General features: G+C 40.1%; 1 protein-coding gene across 7 annotated transcripts; it reads right to left on the bottom strand.

The window, feature by feature from the left end:
• Positions 1 to 419: 419 nt before the first annotated feature.
• Positions 420 to 18,094, bottom strand: LOC118112784 (centrosome and spindle pole-associated protein 1). 7 transcript variants are annotated; one of them, XM_047340706.1, is made up of 29 exons: positions 17,935 to 18,094; positions 17,065 to 17,191; positions 16,475 to 16,547; positions 16,162 to 16,259; positions 15,421 to 15,486; positions 14,561 to 14,868; positions 14,353 to 14,453; positions 14,101 to 14,197; positions 13,494 to 13,551; positions 12,505 to 12,782; positions 12,192 to 12,310; positions 11,923 to 12,058; positions 11,174 to 11,285; positions 10,111 to 10,149; positions 8,685 to 8,832; positions 8,356 to 8,484; positions 7,439 to 7,551; positions 7,073 to 7,222; positions 6,812 to 6,991; positions 5,737 to 5,850; positions 5,483 to 5,549; positions 5,210 to 5,324; positions 4,473 to 4,612; positions 4,266 to 4,391; positions 4,034 to 4,074; positions 3,816 to 3,876; positions 2,197 to 2,306; positions 2,011 to 2,068; positions 420 to 816 (listed from the first exon to the last, which is right to left on the bottom strand). In XM_047340706.1, the coding sequence occupies exons 2-29, from the start codon at positions 17,167 to 17,169 to the stop codon at positions 644 to 646; spliced, it is 3,315 nt and encodes a 1,104-aa protein (XP_047196662.1). In that variant the 5' UTR covers positions 17,170 to 17,191; positions 17,935 to 18,094; the 3' UTR covers positions 420 to 643. The 7 variants fall into 7 exon arrangements, with proteins under 7 accessions (XP_047196662.1, XP_035018240.1, XP_047196663.1 ...); XM_035162349.1 differs by having other exon boundaries at positions 1,915 to 2,068; positions 17,935 to 18,093; XM_047340707.1 differs by having other exon boundaries at positions 6,812 to 6,955; positions 17,935 to 18,093.
• Between the last annotated feature and the right edge of the window lie 589 nt (positions 18,095 to 18,683).

Raw genomic sequence — 18,683 nt, 5'->3', positions numbered from 1 at the left:
TACACTACGTCTCTCTGTATTTCAACTAGTATGGCACGAACAGAGAGCAGACCTCTGCAAGGCCCAACAGTCTCCTTTATATACAGTCTATGCCTGGATCCTGATTTTTATTTGGATCTGCACCAAATTACAAATGCAATCTTGCAATGTTAAAGAAGGTGAAGTAGATTCCTGGATCGGCCCCCTGATCCGGTTCTGCACCAAGTTTTCATAGATTTTACCCCGAGTTTCGTGGTAATTTGTCCAGTAGTTTTTGCATAATCCTGCTGAACAAAATACAAACCGCGACGAAAACGCAATATCCTTGATGGAGGTTTTAATGGTGTCGTCTAGAAAAGGTAATTTATGTAAGCAGGATGATGCCTTGTCACCCCATTGGCAGATTGGCTGGTTCCGTCACACAAAAGGAGAAAATACGATTCATAATTAAAATAATTTAATAAAAACTATTTAGGCATTAGCCAAACAATCGCCCATACAAACATGTATGTTCTCACTGATGTAAACAATGATTTTTACAAAAGTACATTTTTCAAACATCCATCCGTCATATAATCCATGAGGTAAAAACATCCATAATTTTATAATTTTACAACAGACTTTCCAAAGTACAAGGAAGCTCAGAGGTTTGAGAAACAAAGTACTACGTTGCCAACCGCTCCCTCCTAGATGGACGGTCCAAACATTTCAGGGTGTCCGATGTCCCCGGGCGCATCCAGGGATCTGTAGCGACAGTTTCTATGGAGCATTGATGGTTAAGATTGCGAGAAGAGGACTGTGTAGGGGAGGAGTCATCATCAGACAGATCCACTGGTCCTGAAGAACAGGAGCAAGGGGACAGAGTCAAACACTAAAAGTATTACATTGTAAACTTTGGTACACATTGCAGTTTTTCAATCAAGGAGTGGCAAGTACAAGGCCCATGGGAAAATTCAGAAATACCAAAAGATCACATTGAAGAGGCCAAAAAACATCATCAAACATCTTCTAAGTCCACCGTGACCTGTGACCACTGAAATGTAATCAATTTATCAGTGAGTCCAAGTGAATTGTGCCAGATGTAATCAAATTCCCTACGGGCAGTCCTAAATATGTCACATTCACAGTAACATGAGGTCATTGTGATCTTGACCTTTGACCTCCAGGCTCAAAAATCAGTTTATCTTTGAGTGCAAGTGAATGTTTGTAAAAAAATTGACGACATTCCCTCATACTGATCTTAAGATATGTTAAACATACTTTGTGAGGCCACTGTGACCTTGACCTTTGGCGAACAAATTCAAGTGAGTTAATACTTGAATGTTTGTGCCAAATGTGAAAGGACTCCTTGATGGCGTTACAGAGATCTCACCTTCACAGGGCAAAAAATTGGCTTTGTGAGGTCACCGTGACATCACCAAAATCGAATCAGTTCATCCTTGAGTACAAGTGAATATTTGTACCAAATTTGAGGAAATTCCGTCGAGGCATTCTTGAGATATTGCATTCACGGGAATGGGACAAACGGATCCCCCTAAACATAATGCCTCCGCCCACTGTCTGTCGCCGGCACGGAGGCATAGAGAATCTCATGACAGCAACTCATTTATTCTGCTATAACAGAAAACCACTACCATCACTACCATCTGCTATCAGATGCTTTTGGGTGATAAATACAGGGCTAAATATTTGCTGCATAAATATTTCACTGTTATTCTTTATTCAACTACAATCTGATTATTTGAAAGCTGGCTGAATATAATGACCTCTTGGCTTTGGAAATTACAGCTCTGGTTAAGAATTTTAATTCAGACCTGTAAAAAGATAATACACTACTTTCCTGAAAGATTAGCTTTAATTCGTCTTCTTGCAACAAAGCTGAAATAATTACTCAAAACACAACGACCAGCAGAAGATCAATCTATCAAGTCGCACCGGCTTTGTTACCACGACGACTGAGAGCCGTCCGATGCCCTGCACTGTTTGGGCTCCTTCCCTCGCCGTGCTCCACCTCCTGTTGCAGCCTGTTACCTGTGTGAGTGGAGTAGTCGTCGTATTGGCCAATACTCTGGCTGGAAGCAGCTCGTTCCTGGACCAACCACAGGACACCAATATAAGACATCATGATAAAAGCAAAAATACAGGAATTTACAGGCTACACCACAACACACGTTAGAAACCTGTGAGGTGTGTGTTTTGTGTGAAGCAGAGTAGTACCTGAGGATGCTGTGACTGTTTGGCCTGCCTCCTCCTCTCCCTGGCCGATAGCTGGGAGGTTCTCTGGATGTCTGGGTACGGCAGAAGTGGAAGGGCATCACCTAGGGGCTCTACACACACACACACACACAAGAAAAGATTTGTCCTAGACATCTCTACACAAATTTTCGAGGATATGCTACACTATAAATCAGTTGTACCCACGTCTCCCCACTTGGTTCCATTCGTTTGCATTTACACCATCCAGGTCAGCGTTTTCCACAGAATTAATTCAATCTATGGCTGTAACAGGTGTGCACGTGAATGTGCACGAAGGTCACTCTCACATGCAACAGATTCCGAATGACAGGTACACAGACCAAGAGTGACATAGAAGTCTAGATAACAAATGTGAAACACTGCAGGTGATTTGAGATTCTAACACAACTTTTTAAGTGAAATAATCTTTCATTGAGCAACATATACTTACTTAATATAACCGATTTAAGATACTTTTATTATTTTAAGGTTTTTTCAAGGTTATTCAATTATCTCAAAGATTAATCAATAAACTTTCAAGGTTGTTTCACATGAATATAGATGAGTTGAGCTCTACAACTGACATGCAGAACAACAGTATTGGTTTAGGAAGGTTGACAGAAGATTTAATTCTGTTTAAGGTATCAAAACATTCATTTTCTGCCTCTAGACCACAGGCAACATTTGAAACGTCTACATGGTGAGAAAACGGATGACAGTGAAAAAAATCCATCCGTGTTGAAGTAGCCCAGAGAGTTTCAGATGGTTGTGTGCTGTGAAAACTAGAGAACTCCCCACCCCCACTACACTGACAAATGTCTGTACTAAGGATGGATTTTGGCACTTGTTTCCCAATTTGATTCTATTTTAATTTACCAAAGCCAAGTTGTTTCATTTCAATTTTTGATGATTCACTTACATCGGATAAATATTAATGTTGCAACCAGAGAAAAACAACCAAAGAAAATAAATGCTATCCCACAGAGCTACATACGTATTGTCAGTAGCAGATGCTGTAATGATCAGTTTGAGCACATTAAGGGCAGAAACTGCACACACTGCAGCCCAAGGGTGCGCGCGAGGTGTGCGGTAGCATCACTACTTCTGGTAGCATCGCTGCGGTTACTGCTGTATCGCTGATGACGTCACGTGCCCCTTGGGGGAGAGCATAGACGCGAGAGCTTGTGCAGTGTGTGCTTGCGAACATGAACGCGGCTGCAGGCAGGAGGATATCAGAGGACTTGAATTTGAATGTTGGGGCTTACAGAAACTTGGATGACACCACAGAAGCAGTATGGAGGCATTTAGGGGGGGGGTTTCTGTTGTTTTTTTACGTTTGAAGAAAAGGTCGCTATTTACTTCAATTGTATTGGATTTGGCTGCAACGCTGTTTACCCCTGAAACCCTAAAATTGTTTTGTGGACTCAAACACTTCACCCACCCCTCTATCGGCATTATGGTGAGTAGATAATGAGTGAATTTCCATTTTTCTGTGAACTATCCCTTTAATACCCAAGCAAGTACGTAATCCATAATGTTCACAACGGAGCCGGTTGCCTACACGTATGTGTGGTTGAACAGTAATGTATCGTAGGACTTACCAATGAACACTCTGTCCGACTCCAGTAGAGAACCTCTTGGAGATCGCCCCATCACACTCCTCTGCAACATACACACAAATGATCTCTAATAGTTAGAGTTTATGGAAACAGTGAATATGTAACGTGTAGAGAATTTTTGAAGCTGAATTTTGCAAGCACAGGCGGCATATTAAATCAAAATTATTTCAAAATCAATCAATTATTTCTTTTGGACTCACCAGATAATCATTTTGATGTGGAGGGGACAGGTCAAAATAATCTGGAACACAAGTACATTGTTTAAACAAGGTGTAAATGCAAAGAGCTGTGGACGTCACTGTTCAGATAATGTTCCAGATACAGATCACAAAGTATAAATGTTGACATAGACACCATTTAATCCTAAAAATCCAAGTTAGAAAGTAAATCTCCAGCTTTCAAATAAAAAAATTATAGGCGAGCAGCTCTAACCGTCCAGGACAGTCGTCCTCTGGCTGCTGAGCTGCTGACATGGATCCCTGTGGTCGTATCTTCTCCTGCTGCTCACACCCACTTCCTCCAGTGGAACGTCACAGGAGCCCAGCCTCGACTTCCCGTCTGACTCACAAATAAACATAGCAACCCTTTATGACCCATAATGTTGATTTGCAGTTAAGGATCCTCATAGCGGTGTACTACCTGTGTAGTTGAGCTGCAGGGAGTCTTGGATCCGCAGCAGCTTTCTGGGCTCAATGTTTCTGGAGTTGGGTCTTCGGGCTGGAGCTTGGAGCCGCAGCCTGGCCATATCGAACACATCTACCAGGGGATGCTCCTGATGTCTGGACAATTACAATGACACAAAATGTCACTCCAATGGCACAGCAGAATACTTAGACTTAATATTACCCAAAAAAATCTGAGAGAAAAGTGCAACACAGGATTTTCCAGGACTACACAACTGAAGTAGCCCTTCAATGACATCACCGTTTATTTCAATCTTCTATCCTTCACTTTCACAATTTATCTATTTCACCTGTTGATCCATTACTTTAAACTGCTGTAAATGATGAACAGTTTCTTTTAGCTGCTGATTCAAACAATTCAACTATGAAGTTTAGCCGTTTTAACTTCTCTAGTCACTTAAGCACATTTTCCACTGGTCGAAAAACCGGCTAACATCTGGCTTTTGTCTGCAAATCAGACTGGATACAATCAAATGACTCAGCAGTAGACACAGTTTGAATTGGCTCTGATCAGCAGTGATTTGAACCACTAAAAACCAATATCTAGACATCGTCCAGGAGACTGATCCATAACAATATCCAACGGCTGGGGCATTGAATACAGGTAGAGACCTCAGTGTAGTATGTCCACAGAATGCTGCACTTACTGTGATAAATGTAATGTTTCAGTGTGATGCATCTGCCAGCTCTGACCTGTCACTCAGTGGAGAGTCGAACTCCTCCAATTCGTCCTGCTCCAACCGCTTCTGTTCAGAGCGAAGATGCCGACGCAAAGCTGACAGCTCGCTGAACACGTCACGCTGCTCACCTGAACAAAACACACACACAGTGGAGCAGTGGGACTAAGACAATGCAGATTGGGGTTGTTTGCTCAAATTATTTTTATAACTGACAATCTTTACTGACACATATAGATCAAGTGTGTGTATGTGTGTCCACGTGTGCCTCTGCCCGTGTATACAGTACCTGTAGCTCGAAGCTGGTTCCTACAAGCAGGCACGGGAGGTGACTGGAGACCAGACAAAGAACACTCCTGAAACACAGACAGAGATAAAAGAGAAGGTATGAAAATAAATGGAGAAAACACTTCATTCACCTTTATTAATCCAAGAGGAAGTTGTTGAGGAGCAAAAACAAGTCAAATGGAACCAAACAGATACTGTAGCGATACATTTTGTACTGTTTGTACAGTGTGTGTACTCTGCATGTTTGTCACTCACAGACAGGGGAGCAGTGGAACGTTGGCTGTCAACAGTGGGGGGTCTGGGGGTGTATCGGTGGGACCCATGTTTCTTCTGCAGGGTGGGGATTGGAGGAGAAGGCTCCCTGCAGACCTGAAGAAAAGAGTCACCAAATAACAACATTATGTGTGACCATGGTTAATTGAACTGAGCCTGATATCTTGATGTCGTCCTCTGTTTCAGTTTGTCTTGAATTGGACCAAAACACAGACAAAGGACAATCTAACAAAAAATCTTAAGGTTTATTTCAGGTAAAATTACAACTTATTCAACAAAGATGGAAAAACAGTCAAATGTGGTGTTTGATTGATTGAATGTTAAAATATTATGTATTTATGGCTCTATTCTACTTTTACATAGTCCATCCGTGGTCTAGTGGTTGCTTTGGGAGCAGATCGGGGTTCAGATGAATACACCCGTCATAATTATCCTGAAGAAAAGCAGAAGAAGTAGTAATTCTCCTAGTGATGTGTTGTTGCAACTTGAAAAAAAACTGTAAAAACTTTGCTGCTCTAGAAATATCAGTCAATATCAGGGAGGAGATGATTATGTTCCAATCTGACTTTATTGTCACGGTTGTGTCACTGTAAGTGCAGGAAAATTACTAAAAGGTATATCTTCAAAATTATACAGCTAGTGTTGGAAATTGGTTACTGAATAAATTACTGCATCATAAGAGCACAAAATTGATTAAATCTGTAATTACGTCATTAAAATGTTATTCTAACTAGCTAACTTTGTATTGTTTGTTGAGGTCAGAGCATAAACTGTAAATAAAGATGAAAGACACGTCTCCACTTCCTCCCACTATTCAGAAATGGAGGCAAAATAAAAATACGGCCATCTTGTAAATTTAAATATAAGTTAGTGAAGTAGTGATTGGAGGATGAAGCCACAGTAGCACGGTCCTGCTGAAACATGCACTCAACCTAGGGCTGGGAAATTAACCGAAAATGTATCGGAACCGACATTTATAACCTCTGACTGACTTAATCTTGCTCATGTCGGTTATTTCGGTTAATCATGTTACATTCTATGGGTCAGAGAGACTAACCTCCTCCACCCGGGTCTGTCTCTCCATCTCATTCTGCCTTCTAAGTGCTGCATTCTCCTTCTCCTCTACTTCCTTCTTCTTCCTCTCGGCTTCCTTCTTCCTCTGTTCAGCCAGCTGAATCAGCTCTTCATTCTTGGCCTTTTGCTGAGTGACAGGAAGTGAGAGATGAATACTGTTTTCCTGTATTTAGTATAAAAGGATCAGAATTTTTCACCATAAAGAAAAAAAACCTGGCAAAAGTGCTTTTCTCTAGTACTTTACCTCCATTTCCTTTCGTTTTTTCTTTTCTTCTTCTTCCTCGTACTCCCTCTGGATGCGAGCTCTCTGCTCTGCCAGCCTCTTCTCCTCCTTCTCCTCCTCCAGTCTGGTCATCTCCCTCTCCTCTGCCCTTTTACGCATTTTCTCTTCAATCTGTTAAAAAAAAAAGGAAACATAAAGCCATTTGCAGACTGGGGCAATTTTCTATTGAGGAAGGAAACAAAAGCTTCTTCTAGCTCTAGTAAACTTTTGGTTGCATGATTCCACAGGCAGCGAGTTCAATTTGCAGAGAAGAAAACCTCCAAAGGGGTTTCAGCTGGCAGCAGAAGGGATGCTAGACAAGGCAGCACCGCCTGTTTGAAGCAGTACCTGCTGTTTGAGGCAAGCTTTGTACGTGTCCTGCTCATGGACCTGGTGCTGGGTGGGCTGGTTGGCGAACACTTTACCTCTGGCAAACTGGGGGGTTTGGACGTGTGTGAAACCTGCACAAAGAAGAACACATGAAGGAACTGTGAACTTTCTTCTCTAAAATAATTGAAGATAAAAGAAAAGGATAAAACACAACGAGGAGCAGCTAAAGATGCAGCACAGATCTTGAGACCCATGTTGGTGATAATGTTAATATATCAGGTGAGACGCAAATATTACGTTTTTGTACTTCGACGTGAATGAGCTACAGATAGTGACAGACAGCATCTTCAACTGTGTGGAAAGAATTAACATTTGAGTGTCATTATATTTTCACACAGTATTGGTGTTTTGGTAGTCACCCCAACAATAAATGGATTGTGACAAGTATCTAATATTTCAATGTGAGATTATGATGTGTATTTTCTTATTATATTTATATAATTTAATAAAATTCATCCGTTTTCTGTTTTTTGTAATCCTGTAAAGTGTCATTGAGCATTTTTTAAAGCACTATACAAATAAAAAGTATTGTTATTATATTATTATTATCATAAGTAATTTATTCGAGCTCTATCCATAACACCTTAATCTCCCCAGTTGCTAAATGTGATGCTAAACGCTCCAATTGTAAAACACTATTTACATGGAAACCAGTATTCTGATATTAACCTGATTAAGACAAAAAGACACTGTCATGTAAACATCTGACTGTGCTTTGTAACATGTAAACAGTAATGAATGGAATATTCTATTATCAATTCAACATCAAAACCTAAATAACGTATTAATCCGAATAAGGTCAATAGCTGGAATATTGCTCTAAACGTGAATGGTGTCAGTGCTAAGTAAGTCAATAACAAATCTGGTTATGGTACCGGAGACTCTCTCGATGGGCTCAGGCTGCTCTGTCTGTCGTGCCAACATGGTGGCAGCGGCTTTCCTCTGCCATTGCTCCGGGTTGGTGTAGGCCTCCTCATTCAGCTTGTGCATCTGGTGGAGATCGGCTGGGCAACAGAACCAGTAAGTTAGAAACATGACTATTTGTAGAGGCATTGTATTAGAGCTGGGTGACATAGACAAAAATGATATCGATATAAGTATAAAGACTGATTTCTTGCTCCTGAGTTAAGGTTGTTGTTGTGGTTTATTGCCAAGCCCAACATTGTATGTTTAAAATAAAAAGACACTGCAAGTTGGGACCTACCAATTAGATTTCCGGTGCTGTCTCTGAGAGGGGCTCCTCCTCCACCTCGCCCCCACGGCTGGTGGTTCTTCGTGTAGGCCTCCAGCTGCGCCTCATGTCGCTCTTGCTGCTCCCTCTCCAGACGTCTCCTTTCCTGCTGCTCCTGGATCTACAGGACAGAATTCCTTACAGCACTGTGTAACTTCATTCATCAGGGCAGAATTCTCCAGCTCACACAGGGATGCATTAAGTCATAAGCCAATTCATATTTTGGTTTATCTTTTTTTTTTGGTTCCCAGACAATGCTGTGGAAGATGATGCAGAAGTAAAATCGGTGTCAGCGTTCATGTCTGAAACCAGCAACGGTTTACATGCTGGTTTTCTTGACAAAAAATCTGTAAAGACTGCAATGAGTGTTGAAAAGTAGAGAGGTCACTGAAACAACTGAAGAGTAGGGCTTCTGTTGTTTGGAGTAATTGTACCATTTTTTTTATTGCTGCACTTGATCCTATAGTGGCAGCCTTTGTGGAGAAAGAAAATCAGCAAATAGATCTTTTAGTTGAACGTGCAATATTTAGATATTTTGTGTAACATTTATATTCCTATTTTTAAAACTATATTAAGTGATAGCTTTTGTATAAGTTAATGAGGTTATATATTAATGCAGATTATTTACAGAAAGGTCCTATTATTTTCTCATTGGAAAATATATCTAACTTGGTTGCAGAATGTGCAATATTTAAATGCTGCTCCTGAGTCCGACACATTTAAATGTCAGAAATAGTTTACAGATGTTTTATTTTCTTATTTGAATTGCTTTATATATTTACCTTAACTTTTGTAATAATTGATCTATGTTTGATTGTTAAAAAATAATAAACACTTAAAGTTCTCATCTTTGCATTTGGAACTAGAGCAGTTCATATTTTGATGGTATCAATGTGGCAATACTCAATCACATTTAAATCTATTACACAGGTATGGAACTGAATACTTTATTGAAAAAAATTATATCGCAAATCGAATCAAATGATTTGTATTGCGTATTGAATTGCAGTTTTGCATCCATCATGTGTTAGAATCATCTTCAACACCCCCACTCACTTGTAGTGAATCCTACGGATTACTACAATAACTTACACCACATGGAAATCAACCAAAGTAATCAGTGAGTAGGTGGAAAAGGTTTGTGTGACCCTGCAGTGATTGTGTGTGTGTTGCAGACATGCCTGGCTAAAGCTAGCAAGCTGGGAAGCAAAGTAGAGAGGATTTTTATTTAGAGGGAAAATAGGAGGGAGGGGATTGAGGTGGCACTGCAGCATGAACTACCTCTGGTACATGAGCTCACAAATACTTCTACCACCAACTATAACAACAGATTAACTAGGATCTAACAGTGTAACTTAACTTGCACTATATCTTTGAGTATAAACTAAATCTATTTTACCTTGTTGTCAAATTCGTTGCTCCCACTCCAGGGGGTTTCCTGCCAACATACCACAGACTAGGATACAGTGAATTCATTTATCCAACACTATTCTTGCTTTGTACTCTCTGTTACTGCTTTTTCCAACCAAGGACCAGTGCCAAGATGACACTGATCATACACAAACTACTTTTCAAGTGTTATCCAACAACCTACATTTATTTTCTGTTGCATCTGTAACTATCAATGTCCAAAAGCCTAATCTTTAAGTGTTACCCAGCTTTACAAATCAACTCTAAATGTACAACACGCTCACAGCCACACTCCTCTGAAATGTTAAGAACGGAGAGTTTCTTTTTTGGGGATTTTGATGAAGTTCCCTCAAATCGATGAAAAATAACCCTTTGGATTTACTCTAATAAAAAAAATATATATATATTTATTCAATTGATGAACTTGTTTGATGATAAGTTATCTTAATCAGTGTTTTCCCAAGGATTTTCTTTTGCAGCGGGGGCAGGGCGTGTGTGCCCGTCTCTGTCGTTTAGGAAAACGATCACATATATTTAGTTAATAATCAATGATGTCAGATCATGAATCCGGATCCTTCCAGTCACTTTAACACGTGTCCTGTCCTGTCTCGTGTTGTGTGTAGCAGAATAACTGCATGCACGCAAATTGTTGGACTTTCTTTCAAGGTGTTTTAATACCTGTTTCAACTCTGGAGCGAATTAAACAAACCAAAAAAAGGAAACTGCAGTGATGTTCAGATCCTAATAACTTCTGATTAGTGATGGTGTTTATTCTTAACGTGTAAAGGGAGCGCAGGTCAGCAGAGGAGTGGGGAGGAAGGACACAAAGATACCGGATTCATTCGTCTGCCTTGATCCTGAAGTGGCTGCAGTAATAATTTTACAGCAGCAGGCCGTAGGGGAAACCCTGTTTAATAAATTTTTGTTTCTTCCTATTTTTTATGTTTAAAGGAAAATTGTTATTCTAATGGTTGATGATGGCAGTAGGAGGATTAACCCAAATCTAGGAAAATAGTGTTTTTCAAAAGTAGGTTCAAAATGAGTTGACCTACCTGTTCGTTGAGAGCGTCTCTGTAGCTCAGGATTCTCTTTATGTTTGACCTGGAATTCTCTGAAGGGAAAACACTGCCGCATGAGTCCACTGTAGCAGCTTCACTGCTGGGCCTGTTTGCGGAGTTAAAGAAATATAGTGTACACATGTTATCAAGATTTCTCCTTTTACTCCTCTTACTTTTTCAATATAGCGTTTCAGCTGATCTAAGCAACGGAGAGTGGGAAAAAGCAATGATTTACAAAGAAAGCTAAATGTTTTAACTATCAAATGTGTTTTATGCCACGTCTCTATCTGCTTCACAGGCTGAGAAATTAAAGTTTTTGTAAACGTTGGCAATTCTGTCAGCTCTTCAGAAAACCTACAGGTTTTAGGAGGCTGTTTTCAAACATATATGCTTATAGGGTGTAGAATGTGTTTTTTTATTCTGAACCATAGCTCTTAGTGGGTTCATCAACTTGGGGGACATTAAAAGCATATTAACCCTTTAGAAACACAAGCATGCGTTACCGTCATGTCCCTTCTACTCGCTTAGACATTTTAAGACAAATTACCACAGAGGACACAAGTGTCTTCTTTTATCTTTCTTCTCTTGCTCACACATATGCAGTAAAACTATTTCTTCATTTGAGAAAATTAGTTAAGTTGACAGGAGCAAAAACATTTACGGACACTTGGATGTTACTTGTTATGAATTGTTTCAACCTGCTTTCTTAGCCAACATGCTCAAACTAAAGAAGAGATATTTACTGTAATGGTGGTTCAGGGAAGCTGTTGCCACTGTGCTGACTGTGAGGACTGTGGTTACCAAGCTGACTGGGCACAGCACCCCCTGGTGGCATGTTCCAGTAGGAGATGGGATGGCCAGCGCCAGACAAATGACCATCTGCACAGAAAAATGAAAGGCAGTAAAATCTGGATGATACAACTAAATTAAGTTTAATTAAATACAGCTTACTACAAATGTATTCACTAAAAAGGTGTTTTAACCTCATGTAACAGAGGAAACCTATACTTACAGTAGGCCATGTTTGGGTCAAGCAGGTTTCTGTTGCAACAGCAGTAATGGGGCTCCGCATACAGGCTCCTGCAGGCTTCTCTGAGTGATGAGGGAGGATGTGGAGGGAACAGAGGAATTCTGGAGACACAGGGTTATGTTCAAATCCAGACCTTTCTGTAATTGTTCGTTTTCTGGCAGTTTTTCATTGATTGCATCAACAGATAAGAGCTAAACATCAGTTTATACAATATTTTTCATCGTCATAAAAAATTAAAACATGATCAATCAAAACAGCCCCCCTGCCCACAGCTATATGCAAGCTGATGGTATACCTTGGAGTGTCCATGGCTCTGGGGAAGGAGGGGGCAGCAGGCTGACTGCTGGGAGACAGACCTCCACCTCCCAGACCCAGGGAAGAGCTGTACTCAAGCAGCGGGGACTGGAAGGCCACATGAGGCTGCGAGGGAGGAGATGTTTCTCTTTCTCGAACACCAATCTTCTCATTATTGTGGAAACCTCTCGATGATGATTCGCTCTCTCCTGTTGCTGAAGGCTCTGAAACCTCAAGATATTTTCTCCTGCTCACTCCGAACTGCCTGATTCGGTCCGGCTGGTTTGACGATTTGAGGGAGAAAATAAGGAGAAAATCATCCTTTTTCTGATACTGACGGATCAAGCAGTATGATAACAGTGTAAAGTAAAAATGAAGTCCAATTACATCACACTCTTCCAGTAATCTGATCACAACTGGTCAGTGCTAAGTTCAGGTCTGAACGCAGCCTAATGTGTCCTGAGATCTGATCACTTAAACCACTTTCAGAGATGGTCTAGAATGCATGTGTCCACATTCTTTTTGCTGTGTGAACGCAAATGTGTAGTGGGCCACATATGAAGGGCCACCTACTCAGCTGACGTCTCTGACCTGCTACAGATTCACAATGAATCAAACATATTCTCATTCAGTCCCTCCTGACTTGCTGGCTCTTTCTATCTCTCTTACTCGTGGCAACACACAAACACATCTTCATCGGACACATGTGTAAACTCAGACTGGGGTTAAACTATTTTTGGTCTTTGCGAACACAAATTACATACAAGTATATTCACATAGAGTGGGGTAGTGAGATCCGATCACAAGTGGTCACAGGAGACACATTCAGGATGCATTTTAATGTCTGAACAGGACCTCAGTTTCTTCCAGACAGGTAAATAAACAGCTTTTAATGCAAACTTCAGCCATGTAGCAACAGCAGAAACTTACATGTAGCCCTTTAAAAGTAATATTTTTCTGAAACTAAATAAAAGTTAGTTGTCAGCTGACCTGTTTCTCAGGATCATTCATCCCCGTCGCAGCAACTTTCAGCTCCAAATCTTTCTCCCTGCAACAAGGACACAAACGTACTTCTCACAGCAGTGTTTCTAAAGTGAGGATCCGAGGTACACTGCCAGGTGTTCCATGGAAAGTTGACAGATTCACCCGTTAAAATGATCATCATATATGGGTGTCTGTGAAAATATATTTAATACAAATCTGTCTTTCTGAGACACTGTTGTTCTTTCACATTACTAAATAGAAATTAAAAAAATATAGGCTAAGTCAAATTATTCAAAGAAATATGGGGTGTTATCTAACTTGTACAGGGTTCATTGCTGTGGAAATAATTCTGAACTTATTTTTACTAACTAATAACTTATTAATATTAAGCAGACTTATAGATGATAAGTATATTATTACATAAACAGGGATGTTCAAGAGGTGGCGCAGCAATTTGCTCAATGACACGTCAAGAAGATTTCAACCTCAAGTCAGAGCCTCGATGGCAGCTGCCCATCTCTTGTAAAAGACATTCAACCTTTCAGGAGCTCGTCTGTCACACGTATGTATTCAGGTGTTTAACTGAAAAGAACATAGATCACTGACAGAGTACCTTTTCTTGTTCCTGTGTTGTTCAGCGATCTGCTCCTGCAGCTCATGTCTGTAATGCTCCTTCCTCCTCCGCAAAGCCTCATCTGTATCTGCCGCTCCTGACAGATCGAGACACAGAGGAAATTATGTCTTTGGACGGTTTGGCAAAAGCTTAATAAGATTTTAAAGTATCAGTAAATGTTCATTAAATGTTGGACCTATTTTTTTTTTTACAACAAAATGTCCAGTTGCTAAATAGAAAACATCTTTTAACCTATTATAAGACCAGTAGCAAACTCAGCATCCTCATATTTGGCCAGTGTTCTCGATCTCCTGCCTTCTCTGGCAAAGCTGAATGGATTCTCCCTCTTCTCCCTGAGCAAAGACAAATAAACCAGATTGATGGTGAAATAGATGAATACAGACAAACAATGCATTCAAAGCACACACATAAAGAAACAATGGATAATTTTCCCAGCTACCTGCCATCAGTCTTATTGGTTTGTCTCTTCTCATAACTGGCCTCAGTCCCTGTATATCTGTTTCTTCTGCCTTTCATCCGCTCCAGCTCCTCCTTTAAATACTCATCTTCCTCTGATTCCAGCTCCACAGGCCTCCCCAGCCTGTCGTGATGCCTACAAGCCTCTTCCTCCTCAGGACAGAAGGCCTTAACCTCAGCGAGGTGCAGAGCCCTCTGCAGCCCCCTATTGTCCTCTGTCAGAGTGGCTGCATCCCTCCGAGAGGAGGCTCGCTGTTTGGGAACAACGCCTGTCCGGTCTTCAAGCTGTTGCTGGAAGAAACATGATTTTAAAAAGGCAATGCTTGGGTGTGAGGAGACCACCATGAGGTACAATAAGTTAGTTTATTTTGTTTGATCTATATCCATCCATCTTATATATGTCTACCCTTACAACTGCAGGACCACTTCACCACATGGGTGCCCCAGTTGAGAATCACTGCTCTTAACCAGTGATTCTCAACCTGGGGATCATTGATCATTTCTGGGGGTCGCCAGATAGATGGAGAAAAACAAAATTAAATATATTAAATAAAGTAAAGAGAGAGAGAGGTTGAGAACCATTGCTCTAAAAAAATAAAAACACTACATATTTGTGTACACGTTTAGGAAACAAAGGGTCATTTTGGATCTTTCAATAGACCTGAGTCAATAAAGAATGAATGAGACAGTAAGCCCTTGATTAGCAGCCATCCAGAAATAATGAGGCTATTTATCTATTTTATTCGAAATTCTTAGTTCTTAGGTAATTTAGAAAAATGCCAGTAACTGAATCTGATTTTTAGATCAACTGATATCATTGTGTCACTAAAGAGAAGTAGTTACCTTGACAGACCGCCTGTTGTTGAGGTGAATTAATGGTCCAGGCGCCGCAGGGTCAAAGAGTTTTTTCTGTAACATAAAACATAAAACATGTAACATGATTTCAACATTTTTAATTTACTCTCCAAGACAGGTACAACAATAAAAGTGGTGTGAACCTCCGTATCAAACTACAGCTGGAATCTCAAAGTTAAAGAAGTTAATAGCTGAGCCCCAACTCAAACACTGGATCCTCAAATGTACCCACCTCTATGTTGTTAGTGTAAATGATTCCTAGTTTTGATATTTAACTTTAAACACATTCAGCATACAAGGTTAATGTTATATATTGTATCTTTATTTATTGCATTTTCCATAACACTATGATTAACAACATATCTAGAACTGTTTTTGCTGGGTTTCTGTATTGATGACATCCTACTGTGTTTTCATGACTGTTACCCACTTGAATCAGCAAACACAGCATGGTGAGGTGATCCTTTGTATTTCAAGTTAACAACAATAACTGAACACTACATGGATTATGGGATACTGAGAGTTGCAAAGGATACACTACCTAATTTGGAGGAGTTAAAAAAATAATGAAAACACATACAACATCAATATCGCTAATTTCATTGGCTCCAGCTCTGGCTACAGTGTTTAAAGTGGACAACTGTGCAAGATATATATATCTATATATATATGAACTGACCTCAAGTTTCTGTTTTACATCCAAACACCTGAGTAAATAGAAACAGTCACCTGAGCCATGTAGTGCCTGTAGTCCAAACGCAGCTCATGCTGCAGCCTCTGCTTCTTCCTCTCGTACTCTACACCGAGCGGCAGACCCAAATTCTCATCTGACAAAACACATACATCAATATTTCACAGAGAAACAAGGTGAAGAGTTTTATGTCAAAACAAGACAGCTGCCAATTTAAAGATGTATCTACTCTGAGTAAAATTGTTTACATGACAAAAATTCACTTTGTTGGTAACTGTTGGTTATTGTTGGTAAGGTATTTGCTTCAGTTTTTAACAATTAAGAATTAAAGGAGTGAATCTGGTGATGTACCTTTCCTCTGGGCAACAGACTTGGGAGGGATGTTCTCCTTGACAGTCAACTCATAGGCTCTGTGGGGTTTTGCCTGTCCGTGCAAAATAGAGGAACATCATGCATCAAAAAACTAAAAAACAACAAGATCACTGCTCAACGATCATCCAGTACTTTCTTTCTATTCCCTAACTAATACTGAAAGCAGGTGCATTTACACCTGAACTTAGAGCTGACCACTTGTGATTGGATCATTCAGGAGAGATGTTAATAAAAAGTCTGAACGGAGTCATAGACAACAGAGTCTGATTCCTGGCTCCTCCTGGTATCATGCAATATAATCAGCTTACTTACCGCATGTTAATTGTCTTGTTTTAGCTTCTCTTCATTTTAGTCTTATTTTGTTTTGTTTAGTTATACCAGTTCTTTTATTCTGTATGATTTGTGTATGTCTTGTGATTTTTTTCAGACCATTATGGAGTTTGGCTTAAAAATAAATACATATGACTGAATGAGCTACAGTATTTAAATCAGCATGTGAAATTATCAAAATAAAATGTCTGTAAGAAGTGAACCACTTCATAAACAATGAGTGTGGAATTTAAAGGCACCTTTATTTCCATGTAAGGAGGGTCTTGTTGTAGACTGGCTTTATCCTCAGCCACTCTCGCCTTCCGCTCCCTGATGAAGTTCTCCAGCTCATCATCCATCTCCATTCGACAAAGTTACACAACCCAGCTGAGGACACAAAAAGAACAGGATTCTGAACATTCAGTAAAAACAAATAAATAATATAAAACAGTTTAAGTGTTAAAGAGATCCCAGGGATGAAAACCTGATGTGTTTATCCACAGGAAGTATTGATCATAATTCTATAAGCCTAATAAACAGCTTCATTAGGGGCCATGCGTGTTATGGAGAAGCTATGAAAGATTTGATGTCAAACAAACAGCAGCTGATGTCAGTAACCACCTCTTCCTCTCTGCTTATTGATTCAATCACCTGCATTGAAAACACCACTTTACACTGATGTGAGCCTGACCAGCTGATACATACAAGACATTCAGACATGTTATTCAATGTCATATTATACTGATAATAACTTTCTACGATTCATGGCAAGTTACTAATGACACTGTCTCTTTAATTTCCCGTTGTCAGGCAACCACAGTGAACGCGATAGCGTCAGTTTCCTCACTGATAGCGTTAATCTGCTAATTCAGCGCGATTCAATAAACCAGTGGTTGTTGTCATGACAACTGGTAATAACTTTAACACATCCCGAGCAGCATGCTTCATTGAACTAACTCAGTTTGTGTTAGCTAGCCTGTTAGCTTCGGTAAAGGAAAGGTAACCCAAAGTAAAGAGAGCGGCACATTAACTACTACAGCTAGCCTCAGCTAACCACTAGCCCCTCACACCATTAGCATTAGCCACAGTGAGTGGCTGCGGGTATTACTTTGGTATTAACTCAAACTAACCATTGAGCGAGGCTCTGGTCCGACGCGACAGAAGAAAGCGACGTTAGCTCACTGACAAATGTTGGCGGTACCTCTGTGACTCGTCTGTGACTCGTCTGTGAGCCTGACACCACAAGCGACCATATTACAGTAACACCTGACTTCCGCTTTCAAGTGTCACAATAAAAGCCCATGTGACGAAACGAAACGAAACGCCCTTTAACATTGATTTATACTTAAATCCTCCCTTGCGGAAATACTTTTGACGTATCTATGGACGTTAAGTAGACTTTATGCTCGAACAATGTTCCATGTCCAATATCTGACATTCAGTAAAACCAAAAGGTATTTATATGTGATAACTTGTGTATTTTTCATTTTCACAGATATTGTGGTGACGATCGGTTTAGATGAGAGAACAAACCTCTCAGTCATACGCTGCTGGAGCTTTAACTGAACCTACTGCCTTGTGTAAAATAGTTTGTGGCAATTTAAGAAAATACAACCACACACGCTCCATTTAAGCACCATGAGGAGCAGCTACAGTACAATGATAAACATGTCAGTGTTCTTCTCAATCAAAACACTTCCGTCCAATCACAAAGCCTTAACTCACAGGCTGAAACAAAAGCACATTTTCCCTCAAAATGAATTTATTCTTTTAAACCATCATTATACAATTACCAACAAAACACAGCTATTAGTCTGAAGCAGTTCAGTCTCCTGTAATTTGTGCGATATGTCTGTAAAATTTGTTACATGACTATGGT

Source organism: Hippoglossus stenolepis, chromosome 7 (genome assembly GCF_022539355.2).
Source record: "Hippoglossus stenolepis isolate QCI-W04-F060 chromosome 7, HSTE1.2, whole genome shotgun sequence".
NCBI lineage: Eukaryota > Metazoa > Chordata > Actinopteri > Pleuronectiformes > Pleuronectidae > Hippoglossus > Hippoglossus stenolepis.
This window is presented reverse-complemented; position numbering and strand designations above follow the sequence as displayed.

Bases quoted from the DNA above. Each gene is read 5' to 3' on its own strand.
- LOC118112784 (XM_035162349.1), bottom strand. From the start codon at position 17,169: ATGGAGATGGATGATGAGCTGGAGAACTTCATCAGGGAGCGGAAGGCG. The intron at 14,198-14,352 runs GTTAAAAGATGT...TCGATCTGTCAG, and splicing joins TGCTACTGGTCTTATAATAG to GAGCGGCAGATACAGATGAG. The intron at 2,307-3,815 runs GTAAGTCCTACG...GTGTGTGTGTAG, and splicing joins GTCGGACAGAGTGTTCATTG to AGCCCCTAGGTGATGCCCTT.